This window comes from Staurois parvus, unplaced genomic scaffold, assembly GCF_062004578.1.
Source record: "Staurois parvus isolate SC_StPar_1 unplaced genomic scaffold, SC_StPar_1.0 ptg000165l, whole genome shotgun sequence".
Classification (NCBI taxonomy): domain Eukaryota; kingdom Metazoa; phylum Chordata; class Amphibia; order Anura; family Ranidae; genus Staurois; species Staurois parvus.
The window spans coordinates 14,700,209-14,715,423 of record NW_028317961.1 but is presented as its reverse complement, the minus strand read 5'-3'; the positions used below and the strand labels follow the sequence as shown (position 1 = coordinate 14,715,423).

General features: G+C 40.8%; 1 protein-coding gene across 7 annotated transcripts in view; it reads left to right on the top strand.

Annotated features, from left to right (window-relative positions):
* NHSL1 (NHS like 1) overlaps nucleotides 1-15,215 on the top strand; it is a 264,179-nt gene that overhangs the window by 150,504 nt on the left and 98,460 nt on the right. Inside the window, exon 1 of one of the 7 annotated variants that reach the window (XM_089676249.1) lies at nucleotides 8,772-8,903. The exons of the other annotated variants lie outside the window; for them this stretch is intronic. Coding sequence (XP_089532375.1) covers nucleotides 8,888-8,903 — 16 coding nt within the window. The 5' untranslated portion in view covers nucleotides 8,772-8,887. Of the gene's footprint in view, nucleotides 1-8,771; nucleotides 8,904-15,215 lie in introns of those variants that run through there. 7 annotated transcript variants of the gene reach the window in all.

Genomic DNA, 15,215 nt, shown 5'->3' with positions numbered 1-15,215 from the left:
AAGAAAGAAAACGTTCATTTACTATAATAATTCATAGAAGGTGCCTTTTGCTCCTTTTTATGCTGTATGCTTAGGCATAATCCTTATAAATCAATAAAATGTAAGTTTTTATTTTTTAATTTTATTTTAGGTACTTATATAGCGCCGTCAATTTATGTAGCGCTTTACATATTGTACATACACGTCAGTCCCTAACCCTCAAGGGGGCTACAATCTAAGGTCCCTAACTCACACATGCACATACTAGGGCCAATTTAGACAGGAGCCAATTAACCTACCAGCAGGTCTTTGGAGTGTGGGAGAAATTCGGAGTACCCAGAGAAAACCCACGCAGGCACAGGGAGAACATGCAAACTCCAGGCAGGTGGTGCTGTTGTTGGGATTTGAACCAATGACCCTAGTACTGCCAGACAGAAGTGCTAATCATTTAGCCATTGTGCTGCCCATGTACTATTTGTGTAGTTTTGTTTTTGAAAAAAAAGACGTTTAGAAATAATTTGCTACTGTGATGCACTGTTGAACATTATTGTGGTTGGTATATATGTGTCACCTAGGTTTCTCACATGGTGAGAAGCTCCAGGGTTTATGACTGATGTGAGGAAAACAGACTTCTGGTTTGGTCTGGGTTCTGGAGCCGGAGGATTGGTAGAGCCTTGGTGGGATAAAGCCTCCTTTCCTAGGTCCACATCTTACCTGGTATCCAAATCTCATTTTTAGTCTCAGCTGTCCCAGGCCTTTTTATGTTAGCTGAGTGATATGCAGGGCTCTCTTTCAGTGTCTCTGCTATGGTAGCCTGCTGCAGGGTGAAATGGCTAAATGCTAACATAACATTAAAAAGGTACAAGTGCTTCCTTTTTGTTTTGGGGAACCCATGATTAAGGATATGCCTTGTTAGGCCCCTTTCACACTGTCAGTTTTTCAAGCGGAACCGATTGGACCATCCATAGCTCTCTATGGGGATCCGTTCCCCATCCATCTGGTGGATCGGATAACAGTCGGGTGGAAACGGACAGGTAGTCTGTTTCCATCCGACTGCTCCATAGAAAACTGTGGGCTGTGTCTGTGTCCGCTCTGCAGGAGCAGAGTGGACACAGACCTATCATTTTCCTGCTCAGTGGGGATCAGCAGCGAGATCCCCCGCTGAGCAGGCGGATCCGCTGACGGGTCTACTGTGTCTGAAAGGGGCTTTTTTTGGAAACTTACCTGAGTTTAGTTATTGGACAAAGCTCTCCTGCCTTGAAACTGTGTTTATTTACTGCCACGCTAAATAAAAGGACAAACCTGCTTGGACTGTTCCTGAGTGTCCCTGTCTGGCATGGTTTACTTCTGCCAATACCAGTTGGTCCTGTACCTAATACAATATCTATAATGGAGGCTGTCTTTAGATATCAAAGTACCGTGGGCACATCAGAAAGATGCCTTTTTCACAGACTCTGTCCCTTATTTCAGGCAATATTTTTATGATTTCATATTTTTTAAAGTGAATGATGCTAAAATAAAACTTTACCATACGTTATTCTTAAAAGAAGCCATGTATACTCTCCTCCTCTGCTTCCCGCCCCATTGTTCTCTGCAGTAATGAAGAGACACCTAAAAATCTTCAGAATCGGACACCTCCAGGAATGTGGAATCCTGGTCCTCTGCTTCATGCTTTGGTTCCTCCTGTCAGGCCCTATGTCAATACAGGACACAGAAGGTATGTAGGGGCTGATGGATCAAACCATAGTTCGCAGTGAGGGACTGTAAATTCCGACACTTCTGGAAGAGTCTGGTTCTGCAGGACCCCCAGCTGGCTGTTTCTCTGCACTACTGCAGAGAGTGGTGACATGGACAGCAGGAGAGGTGAGTACAAAATGTCTTCTCTGCAGGGGGTACGTTTTATTTTAGCAACAGTATTCAACTATAGTGAATCCTCTAAATATGCTATACTCAGACTTCCATAGTTAATTTGCTGAATTTAGCTGAAAATGTCAAGAAATGGCGAGGAAAGGAAAAAATGTATGATCCTGATGCTCTTGCTACTGGCCCATCAGTGCTAATGGTAAGAAAAGCCCTGGCTAGGGTAGCAGCAAACTCTGTATTCTGATGGATACATTTGTCTGAAGAGCTAACTTATGTGCTGTGTTGACACAAGGCAAACATGTTGGATGCTTCTTGTAATATATCTACTTTAGTATGTTGGGAGCAGAGGTTTCTCATTTTTGGCAAGTGTGCAGCAGGTGTTCCGCTAACTGAAGCCATTATATTAGGGATCACATTTCTAACTAGCATTTGGCTTACACTCAAATATCTTTAGCTTGTCACTGAGAACAAATTGTCTACTGTGCCAAGACTTTCACACTGTTAATGATTTACAATCGTGATTGACAATTGTTTTTTGACATCTCCAAATCAGAATTAGATACTTTGACTTACAGACTTTAAAATATGTCCATATACATATAATGTTCAAAAGTGTAATGGAAATTATAATAATGTTGGAGATTTCTTTGGATATCCAACTCCTAAAAAAGAGAACATTCAGATCTATAGTAGATTTGGATATGAGAGGTGAAGCTGGCCATAGATGGATCAAAATTTAGCTGGTTCAGCAAGGACTGGCTTACTTTCGATTGATGTATGGCATTTACTGCTTGAAAGAAGTTGATCTAATGATCTACTTCTGTTGATAGGAGTGTTGGAAAACTTTTTTTGATCAGTGACTGCGGCTAATTGGCTTCTGCCCCTGATCAGTGTATTCTGACAGAAGAGGAGTCCTGCTGTCAGAATAGAGTGGCACAGCGGGGAGGATTCATCATTCCACCTCGCTTGTGTGGATGGAGGAATCTGATTATTTTGATCAGCAAGTTAGTCACCTATGGCAAGCCATAGAACTACTATAAGATTTGTATTGCTGTCTGTGCCCTTGTTAGAGAAACTCACTCTCTCTAATTGTCCTGAGCATCAATGTCATGATGACCAGGAATAAAGGGGAAATCTTCTGATGGGGACCTTTGTTGCTGTGACAGCTGGAAAGATATTCTCTAACTTTCTGTTGAGTCTACAGGACGGGATGTAAACGGATATATTTCTAATAGAACACAGTTGACAAAAACTGATCCAAAGTGAAAAAAAAAGTTTGGACTTTAGATATAACTAAATGATACAATATATTCTTATTTTTATACTGTACAGGCTGGGTCTCCATACTACAGCCCTCATGCCATGCTTGGGTCAGTGGAGTGTCCTCAATATGCACAGATTAGGGATTTAGGCGAGCAGAGGCTGCCTATGGTCTCTGCTTCTCCCACCGCCCTAGCAGTCCCCAGCACAGGTTTCCCATCTCTTGCTGCATTGTCATTGCCCCTGTCAGTTGCTAGGAGCACTTGTATCCTAGCAACCAATGACACTCTTGCTCCCGCACTGACAGGAAGACAGAATTTTCTTCACCTAGAGGGCTCCCACTCTGCTACTACAGTCACACTGTGGCCTTACAGAGGTAAGGGGTATTTGATGGGGACCCTGATGTAAGGCGGATTTAATTTCTAAAATTTAGATTTTTTTTTTTCAGCGCACTAATATTTGTAAAATATACAATGTGGCGGTTGTGCTGAAAAGTTTGAAGAACCCTGCTGTACAATAAACATAGACTGCACTTTTGTTATGCTTGGCACTCCCAACTAAATTGGGAATGCAGTTCCAGCAATATGGGAATTCAGTGCCCTACAAGACATTTTGTATACAGTAAGTGTGGGTAGCAACTATATATATTTATTATTATTATTATTACAGGTACTTATATATACTTATATAGCACCATCAATTTACCCAGTGCTTTACATACAGTATATATAGATATTGTACATTCACATCAGTCCCTGCCCTCAAGGAGCTTACAATCCAAGGCCCATAACAGGGCCAGTTTAACCAAGAGCCAATTAACCTTTCGTCCCCATGTACACTGGACGTTTTTACAGCGGCTGTTTTTGGCTTTTGACATTTTTTTCTACAGCCAGTAAACTCCCCAGCATGTTATCCTCTGTGTCCATGCACACATAGACTGTAATCAACATTTTTTGGCTGGAAAGAAAACCCAGGACTAGTGGGTTTCTAGAGGAGTTTTTTATCTGTAAAAACGCTCTAACACTGAAAAATGCGGCAAAATGCTGTAAAACGCCACAAAACTGCGTTTTTGGACTTTTTGTGACCAAAAAAAATGTTTTTGGGTGAAAAAAGCTAAAAAAAAGCAAGTGCAGTTAAACACTAATGCAAAACCGCTAATGAAAGCTGAAAAACTCACGTTTTTAATGTGACTTTACACAGCTAATGTTACCAGCATTATCAAAACGCCCAATGTGCATGGAGCCTTAAGCACGTCTTTGGAGTGTGGGAGGAAACAAAAGTACCCGGAGAAAACCCACGGAGGCGCAGGGAGAACATGCAAACTTCACACAGGTAGTGCCGTGGATGGTATTTGAACCAATGACCCTAGGCTGCTAGTGGAAGTACTAACCACTTTATTATTCTTATTTTATTAAAATGGGTTTGTTATGTGAAATAGCATAAACATAGCTTGTATCATACACTGGCATTTGCAATCCCTTTTTCATTTAGCTTGGAAGTAACTTTTACTGTTTGCAAGCGTTATACGGTATACTGCTCTTTTTGCTAATGGTAGTAATATTTGTTGCTCTTCTCTTGAACTATTTACTGTACAGCTCCTCAAATGTATTACATTTGTATAATCTTTCTTAGATTTACCCAGCATCTACAAAAAAAAGACTAGAACACTATCTGGACACAATTAAATTAATTATTTAGGTATACCCTTGTACCACATAGTTGTATTAAAGGAGATGTAGGACCAAAGCTTATTTGGCCATACTTTTCCTGTGGGTCACAGGAGTGCACTTAGTTCTGCACTTCTGTGATCTGTATATATGCTGGTGTCACTGGGCCAGTCCAGGTTTTGGTGGGAGTCCTACATTAATGTCAGGATCCAATGAGTTCTGGAGGGGCAGAGCAGAGAGCTGGTTACTGAGTCAACGCACTCAGCTCACTGAGGACCGAGCAATCAGCGTTCATGTGATCACTCGGTTCTCGGTTTTAGAGCCAGTGGGGGACAGATGCAGCATTGCTGTAACCACCTAGGTAAGTATAAATGTTTTATTTAATTAAGGATGTTGTAAAAAGATATAGTGCAAAGTGTGTTATAGAGACTGGCTTAACCACTTGCCCTCCAGAGGATTTACCCCCCTTCCTGACCAGATAATTTTTTGCGATACGGCACTGCCTTACTTTAACTGACAATTGCGCATCATGCAACGCTGCACCCAAATTTAATTTATATCCTTTTTTCCCACAAATAGAGCTTTCTTTTGTTGGTATTTGATCGCCTCTGCAGTTTTTATTTTATGCGCTATAAAAACAAAAAAAAAGACTGCCAATTTTGAGAACAAAACAATATTTTTGACTTTTTGCTATTAAACATGTCCTGTTAACAAGTTTAAAAAATCGAATTTCATCATAAATTTAGGCCAAATTGTATTCTGCTACATGTATTTGCTAAAAAAAAATCCCAATCCGTGTCAATTAATTGGTTTACATGAAAGTTATAGCGTCTACAATTGGCGATATAGATACTGTTTTTTTTTATATACTATTAATGGCAGCAATCAGCAACTTATAGCGGGACTGCGGTGGGAATTCTGACACTGGGGGAAATGACTAACTGTCATTGACATCCCCAGTGACACCAATACAGTGATCAGTGCTAATAAAAAGCACTCACACTGTACTAATGACACTGGGCAGGAAGGGGTTAACATGTGGGACGATGAAAGGGTTAACTGTGTGCTGTTTTACTGTGTGCTGTGTGTGTGCTTTACACTGTAAGCACACTGCTTTGTATCGAAGCAGTGTGCAGGAGCTGACAGGGGAGAGATCTGTATTGTTTACACACAGGTCTCTCCCCCATCAGTAATACACGAAGATCGCCGGGTGACGGCGTGAAATCACTGGCTGAGACCCGGTGATCGACAGGTGAGGACACCAATGGCGGCGAAATTTGGGCTCACGCATGCCCCCTACCCGGAGATGCAAAATCACGTATATATACATGATTTTGCGCACCCCTGCTGCCCTGTAGCAGTATTTCTGCTATAAGGTGGCGGGAAAACGGTTAAAGATTGAAAGGGCAACAACATTCTATTCTTGGATTACTAGGTTTTTTTTTGGGAACTACTCACTTAAGTTCAATAAATCATTGTTTTTGTTTTCAGATTTTTCACAGATTGCTTTTAAATGCTAATAATTAGGATAAGCTCTGACTAGTGAACTGTGTAGTCTGGCTGTCCTGTATTGTTCAAATATGAGCATTTACTGATCTGTATCGTTTACGTTTCTGCCCTTCTGACTCCATTCTTTGTCAGATGGCACCATCAGTACATCATTTGTCTACAGAAGGTAAATCTTATGTAGCAACATAGCAACATTTTTTTATGATAAAAATGCACTGTTTTCAATGCAGCAAACTTCTTAATATTGGGAATACTGGTGAAACTTGTTACGTATACTAATGATAGTGAATATTGTTATAGGGTGGGGTGCTCGGAAGTTATTTATATGAGAAAAGACATACATGGCATATATTGGAACACAGTTCACTTTCAGCCTCTGATCCACTACTCAACTGTACCATGTTGCGTTTGCAACTTTCGTTTGGATTGTTGTTGAGTTAACAATGACACCCGGAACACAGTGCGGGTGTTCTGGTATGAAGTGTCCCTTAAAGAGATATTAAACACCAAACCAGAAACGTATTTCAACATTCCAAACAAGTGTGGTGGTTGCATTCATTTTCTCTTTTTTAGTTTTTTTTTCCCTCTGTTTTTACCTGGTTATCTGGCCAGTAACACACTTCATGTATTAGAGTGCCCTCACTCTGGATGAATGAACACTGGAGGCACATTTGGACAGCAGCATTGTGAGTATGGGGAGAGGGGCATGTTAAATGTACATTTTTAAAACTGTTTCAAATACACAAATTGAAGGCAAACTCCAGCTAAAACTTTTTAAGCAGTAAAAGCAGACAGTTTTTCTTTTAACTTTTGGGATAAAGGTTTTACATGAATCAATAAAACTGACCATTGTAAGCACCCCTGCCAGTGTGCAATGGTTTGTCTCATCCCTGTAACTGATACAATCTACAAGAGAGCTTGTTCTTTTGAAATACAATAGACTTTATGGCTGGATCACCAGATGGAAATAGAGGAAAGAAATCCTAAACAAAATGAATGCAGCCATCACATCTAAGAATTGGTAAGCTACAATATCATAAATGTTTGCTTTTGGGTTTATTACCACTTTAAAGCTGCACTCCAGGAATTTTGACACTTTGTAAAACATGCTGGCATACTATGAGTTAAGTCAAATGAGATACATGCGACTTCCTCTACTATGTCTTTTATTTACTGACAGTTTTACAAAGCTCTGGGAGTGCCACTATGGCTACAATCCTGGGCTCTGACAGGGGAGATGCTGCGTTCTCATACAGACACTGCTCTGCCCACCCTCCCCTCTGCTGTTCATTCACAGAAGGCTTGATGTTTTGTGATTGAGTGGGCATAATACAAAGCACTCTGTGATTGGGCGAGGAAGATGGACAAGCACAGCGGCTGCATGCAACTCTGCAGCTGCAGAAGCTGAGACCAGAAAGTAAAGTGAGAGCTATGTTACCAGCACTCAGTAAGAATACATGGGAATTTAAAGAAATAAGGCCACAAGGTGGCATGCACTTTGTTGGACGTAACCCTTAGTAGTCCAGCACATTGTACAAAGTGGCTAAATTCCTGATGTCTGTCTTTAAGTTATTGGAACCTTGGCTTTATTAGCTGACTTAGGAATGATTTTCAGTTGACATCTACCAGAACTTCCTTTTTTATTTTCTTATATAATCATTTTCATTCTGTTAGGGCTGATTCACACTGGGATGACACAGGAATGCGTGTCGCATTCCCATGCGATTCTCGCACATTCCCATGTGGTGTGATTTTACAGCCAATTCATTTGAATGAGCTGCAAATCACACCAGAATGCAGAAAAAGTAGTACTAGGGTACCATACAATTTGATGCTTGCAAATGCTCTGCATTTGGAATGCCTTTAATAACACATTGGCACACACATGCAGATCATAAGGGCAGTGTATTTGAACACTGTGCTGGAAACATACATGGAAAGCGACTTTCCCACTGCATGTTTTGGTGTGAACCAGCCTTTATTGATTAAACTATTTCTCATAATAAAATTTGTAATATTTACTGTTGATATTTAGATCTCATGTGAAATTAAAAAAACATACAATGTCCTTACACAAAAGTAACATGCCAAAAAATGTGCCCGGGGGACTGGAAAACAAGCCAGGCATTCCAGAACAAAAAACAAAAAAACCATGAACCACAAAACGCTGCGTTAGTGTTTCACAACAAACAGTTGAGTTGGATTAAGAGCGATTTACCAGCCCTGCCTCTGCCATTTGACATCCCAAAGCCCTGTGCACATAACTGTGAAAAATGCTGACGATAAAGTAGTACAATTGGACATGGGCCATTGCTATCTCTAACCATAGAGAGGCTGCAACATTCTTTTTTTCTGTCTCTTTCCTTAGCTATTATTTTTGGAATGGAGGGGAGTCAGCTGGAGAGGAGAGCAGAGGGTTACAGGCCAAACGGCTGGCTCGGATAACACAGGATTGGATGGCAGCTTCCTTTCACAGCACGAGCTGGAGTGGTGCCACGGTTTTTGTGTGTATGCTGAATGAAGGGAGCTAGGAAACAGCTGTATGTAGTGCAGCGCTATCCACTTGGAGAGCTCTCCTCTTCCCCGGCATTTTATGGAATGGACGCACAATGTTTTGTCTGAAAGGTGAGCTGTTTATATTTCTCTTGGATATTGTTCACTAGAACATGAAAAGCTTCCCTTCCTGCCGTTCTGTTGACTCTAAACAGGTCTAGCTATGAGACCAACTTTTCGGAGATGCTGACTACAGTGAGGCTTACATTGTTCTCATTGTTCTTGCTAAGAAGTGGATCTGCTGCCAGTTCTCCGGTTTTTAGGAGTATGGGTGTTGGTAATCCCTTAAAGATTACTTTGCCGGATGATCTACCAGTTTATGGTGACAGTTGGTGCTGCTTTCACTTCTGCTACTGAAGGGTTAATGCCTGTGTATGAAGCACACAAAGCTCAGCAGAGAAGTTGCCAATCAGATGTCAGCTTTGTTTAGTGGGATGCCATCAGAATTCTGAAGGTTCCTGTTGGTTATGGCACTTTGTACAGTGCTACAACACAAATTGATAGAATATTGTTGGGTGGAGGTGATACCTCCAGAGATAATATGGTCTGTTTTTTAAACTGCAGCAATGTGCAATGATTTTGGTGAACTTCTCAACAATGAAACTGCCAAAGGCTCCCTGGTGGTTTCCCTGTTGAAATGAACAGTGCCAAACTGTGATAGGTGGTAGCAGTAGCCCAGACAGAAGGGATGAACTTGACTTCATAGGATCACCTCTGGCTGCAAAAGTTCATAAACAGATTCTCCAGTAATCTCTATCCTTTTGGACATAATAGTTTTGAGTGATGCTCTTATTTAAATATTAAGGTCGATCTGAATGATAATTGATTGAATTTGCAGTCAGTTGATAAATCAGCAGGAAAATGCTAGTACATGCAATAGAAGATATAGCAAAACTGTATTTAGTGTTATTGCAATATATTTTTTGTTCCCGTAACAGCAGTTCCAAGTGCAAGAATTTCTTTGATCTTTGTTGTACTCTGACATATGTGAGTCAGATGATGTCTTTCTCTAATGTTCTCCCTGGAATGATTATTCAAAACAGTTTATATGTTCACTTTCTTCTATTAACTCCATCATACTAGGTTATTTCCTTTATTCTATAATAAACATGTGCAAGACATATTTGGAAAGAGTGAAATTATGGGACCATGCATATGTTCACTGCTTTGGAGAGAACCAGAAGTGGTATTCCCATACTTGTTTTACACTTCAGTGATAATACTTTTCTCATATATGATCTAAATATATAGCATATATGTAACTTGCTGTTCCCACTGCTTGGAGAGCTTCACACCACAAAAGCTTCCTCACTAACAATTAAGTATTCTAAAATGCTGGCCATACAGACATACGGAAAAATGTGATGTCAGTCAATAGATTGACTTCAGTACAACCAGCCTGGCCATAGATGGATTGAAATTCATCTGGTTCCTGTTGAACCTGCCAAACTTTGATCCGTCTGTGGCCAGCTTTCGTGAACCTCAGCTCTGTACTTATCTCAAGGGTCTGAATCACAATTGTCCAAAGCTGGCATCCACTGGGTCAGTGCCTAAAATAGCAAAGGAAGATAGGACAGCACCAATGCTCAACCCTGAGAGTTTCTAATTACATTTACTTTTACTAACATGGCTGTACACAAAAGGGGGATGTCTTTGTACAAAAGAACAAGAGCCTTTTGAAAGGGAGTGTCTGAGACAGTATCGGCTCTTATTATATTTCTGTGCCATTCTGCCCATTTACGTCTTCTTTGTGGCCCTTTGCCAAAAAAAAAAGATTTTATTGAGTTTATCTCAGTTGATATAGACTATACTTACATAATTTTGACATTGCATATTTCATAAAATGTTTTATGGACCCTTTCTCAAGGATTCAATATCTGTGAAGACTCTAATTTATCCAGGACATGATGTACCTCAGCTATTTTCAACCAGGGCTCACCCAGTGGATACTATGGGTTCCATGAGCTGTGGTTGATTAACCTCCCATTTGATGGTGCCTGCATAGTTCTGGGTTAGATGCCACCTGGAAAGAGCCAGCGGTGACCTTTGGTAGACCAATCCTTTATCAAACACAGCTTTTAAATAAAAGAGCACTTACCTCTCCAGGGATCCAGCGCTGTAGTCACCCGAGTCAGTTCTTCTGGTCCTTGGTGCCGCCATGCTCCACTTGTACACAGCGGACACAGACACAACCCACTGTTTTCCATGGGGCAGTTGCATGTAAATGGACCGCCTGTTCGTTTACATTGGACTGCCATACGATCCACTAGATGGATGGGGAACAGATCCCCCATCCATCTGTTTTAGCGGATCGGATGCAGGTGGGTTTAAATGGACACATGTCAATTTAGATCGGCCTCCTCATGGAGAACAATGAAAAACAGACAGGCAGACCCTATAGGTCTGCCTGTGTGAAGGGGCTCTTATTTTCCTAGAGAAGTTTCATAACTACAGTTCTTTTCAAACAAACAAGTAACAAATTAGTTTAACCACTTTCCGACTACCCTATAGCAGAACTACTGCTACAGGGTGGCAGGGCTGTGCAAAATCACGTATATATACGTGATTTTGCATGTCTAGGCGCTTCCCTACCCGTGCCACCATTGGCAGCTACAGCTGTTGATCACTGGGTCCCGTCCAGAGATTCCCCGCCAGGTCCTGGCAATCGCCAAGTATACTGGATAAAAAAAAAAAAAAAAAAACGGGGCGCACGGCCTAGTGCATTACCTTAAAAAAATGTATTAAAGCAATAAAAATAGGTATTGTACTCACAAATGACAATATTGCCAAAGGCACATCATGAAAGAACAGCACTGTCCAATCCACACTACGTGTCTGTCCGCAATGGGAACCCTGAACTTCCAACAGACTAACGCGATTCGAGGACTTGCCTTTTCCTTTTCCCCAGTCCTCTGAGTGTAGCAAGGAGTGCACATTCCAGGACATCCAAGATGTGGTCATATCCTATATTGAGTCCATCCCCAAGTGCAGGAATATTTGGGTTTGCTGTTTTTGATGGCCAAGTATCACTGACAGGAGAGAGATTTGTGTATAAACAACACAGGCCTCTCCTGCCAGCAGTAACATACTGCTATGTATTTGTCTGCACAGCAGACAAATACACAGCAGTATGTTTTCCAAGTAAAACACACACAGCACACAATGTGAAACAGCACGCAGCACACAATTAACCCTTTGATCGCCCCAGATGTTAACCCCCTTCTTGCCCAGTGTCATTAGTACAGTGTCAGTGCTTTTTATTAGTACTGATCACTGTATTAGTTTCATTGGGATGTCAGTGGCAGTAAGTCAGTTCCCACCTAGTGTAAGAATGCTCGCCGCAGTCCTGCTATAAGTCACTGATCGCCGCCATTACTAGTATAAAAAAAATAATAATTCCAGTATATATACTACCATTTGTAGACGCTATAACTTTCACGTAAACCAATTAACTTTTTTTTTTTTTTTTAGCAAATCATGTAGCAGAATACATTTATGAAGAAATTAGATTTTTTTTCCTTAGCAAAAAGTAAAAAATATATATTATTTTTTTTTTCAAAATTATTGGTCTTTTTTTGTTTATAGCGCAAAAAATAAAAAACTCACAGGTATTCAAATACCACCAAAAGAAAGCTCCATTTGTGGGAATAAAGGGTATAAATTTCATTTATGTACAACATTGCATGACCGCGCAATTGTCAGTTAAAGTAACACATCGTAAAAAATGGCCTGGTCAGGAAGGGAGGGGGGGGGGGTAAATCCTGTCGAGGGCATGTGGTTAAACTGCACAGGAAATAAACCCAGGGACAAAAAAGCCCACATCTAGGCTTCGGCAATCTGTGTACATTTCGGTATAAAAAACTTGGTTAAGAAGAGATTGCGTAGGCTAAAAAAATTAAGAATCGGTCAAAGTGCAAGTGTTCGTACTCAGTAAGGTACTCTTGGTATCCAGTAAACACTGCAGCTGTGCAAAAGTCAGAAAGTTCATTCAGTTTAACTTAATCCTGGGTTCTGTGCAATCCTCTGCTAAATAAGCACAGCTTCATAGAGGGTCAGTAGGGGGCTTATGTAGTACACTTCTCAAAGCCTCTGCTATGGAACTCCTGTCTTTTCTTCCTGCATCACCGTTTACATTCAGACCTCCAAGAGTGGTTTAAATCTGACTGGTTGATGTGAAAAACATATTAATGTGCTTTAGTCTCAGTTTATCCCTTGACGTGTCACTGCACCATACATTGCTTATACTTAACTGAAATATGTGATACATCTGGAACTCATTATAGTTCGATACAACTGTCTGTGACATGTAGCACAGACTTGTCACATTCTCTGCAAATATGGCACTTCTTTAACCCTTGGTAGGATGTTTTACATGCAGGCCTCTTATGAAAATTAACAACTTTCTAAAACAGAACATTTGGTTTCAAATGTGGTCACCAAACTCCAAACACGTGACTGCATGCGGAGTATAGGGGGTTGGAAATGAAAAGCAGCCAAGGAGTACAGAACATATTAGCCCATTTCTCTGAGTCTGTCGTGAGACCCAATGGACCCTGGAACCCCAGACCAGCCCGGTAATACTAACCCTTCTGGCCACTGTTGCTTGATTGTCAGTCTGGACCTAACTGTAGTTTCATTCTTTGGTGCATGTTTAGCATTTCTTCAAGTGGTCGAGAAAAGAAAGGAAGCAATAAAGAATTAAGCACGTGGTCTTCATTTAAATTAATTCCACAACGTTTGGAGAAGAATTAGATGATTGGAGTGCAGTTAGCACAGTGTATGGTGACTGCTGTCACAGGTGTCAAACTGGCGGCCTTCCAGCTGTTGCCAAACTACAAGTCCCATGAGGCATTGCAAGATTGACAGTTACAAGCATGACTCCTAAAGGCAGAGGCATGATGGGACTTGTAGTTTTGCAACAGCTGGAGGGCCGCCAGTTTGACACCTCTCGCTTAGTGTATCTTAAATACTGGATGAATATTTATCTAGATTTGGTGTAGCAGTGATAAATATTTTTATCAGTTAGTGCTTTGGGGTTAAAATGTGAAATGGAGAAAGGAATGTAGGATAGGATGAGTTACATGTCTTGCAAAACAGCTGACAGCAAATAAATCCAGATGTTGTCTGTTTGGGAGCCAAGAACTGTAAAATTGCATGACTGTATGACTGATGAAATTCCTGTTCTAAGGAAATCTTGGTACATGTTAGGAGCAGCTTCCTATTTGGAATTTGATTTTCTGTACTGTAAGCTGCAGAAAATGTGTATTTAAAAAATAGAGTGTTCACTTTGCAAGGGAAGTTGCACTTTGCAAGGGAACGTACTCCAGAGATTATTGAATGTGGTGAATTTTCACTTTGCAAGAATACCCAATCGCTTGAAATGAAACTTAAAAAAAACAGCATTTTTGCTTGGACATGATTGAATGATTGACATAACAGAGCTTTACCACATTCACTAGGCCCTGGGGAAAATTCCTGTACAGAATGTAACTTCCCCTGCAAAGTGAACAGTCTATTTGCCTTTAGTAAATTAAAGGTTCATCTTTGGGAACATGTAACATGTTCCCAATGCTGCAGCCGATGTCCGATCCCTCCTCCTGTGATAGCAGTACGGGGAGAAGTTGCCTGTACTAGCTGCCAGATTTTGAAAACCACACGGCCGCATCATTCATTCACAGAATTCTGTGATTGAAAGAACTACAAGTCCAAACAGCCTTTTCGGTTGTCGTCTTGTAGTTCTTAATGAACTTCCATGGCACTGTTGACCACCATGGTAGTTCATTGAGTCTTCCTGTCAGACTGTATCTGCTTGAGTACTGCATGGCACCAGTGAAAATGGGCATTTTTTTTTTTTTAAATGAACTTATCCTTTAACCACATTGTGTTTGTGGAAAGCTGACTAATGGGGGTTGATTTACTAAAGGCAAATAGGCTGTTCACTGTGCAAGTGAAGTTGCACTTTGCAAGGGAAGTTTCCCTAGAGCTTAGTGAATGAGGGGAAGATCTGCTGACTGCCATCATCCAATCACATGCAAGCAAAAACACTGTTTTTATTTTTCCCTTGTACCCAAATTGGTATTCTTTGCAAAGGTGAATTTCACTACATTAATTAAACTGATTGTGTAGTTTAGAAATTAAAAAAAAAAAATAAGAAACATGTTATACTTACCTGCTCTATGCAATAGATCTGCACAGAGTACGGTAGTTCAGATCTTCCTCTTCTTGGACCCTCCCGCTGGCGCTCTCTTCTTGGTGTGATACCATAGGAAGCTGCTTCCTATTGTGGCACACCTGTGGGCTGAATCTTAAGCTGTGTTGCCTGCGTCAATAGACAAAGACAGTTTGCCATGGCCCCGTTCCCCAATCTTTGTCACAGAATTTGAC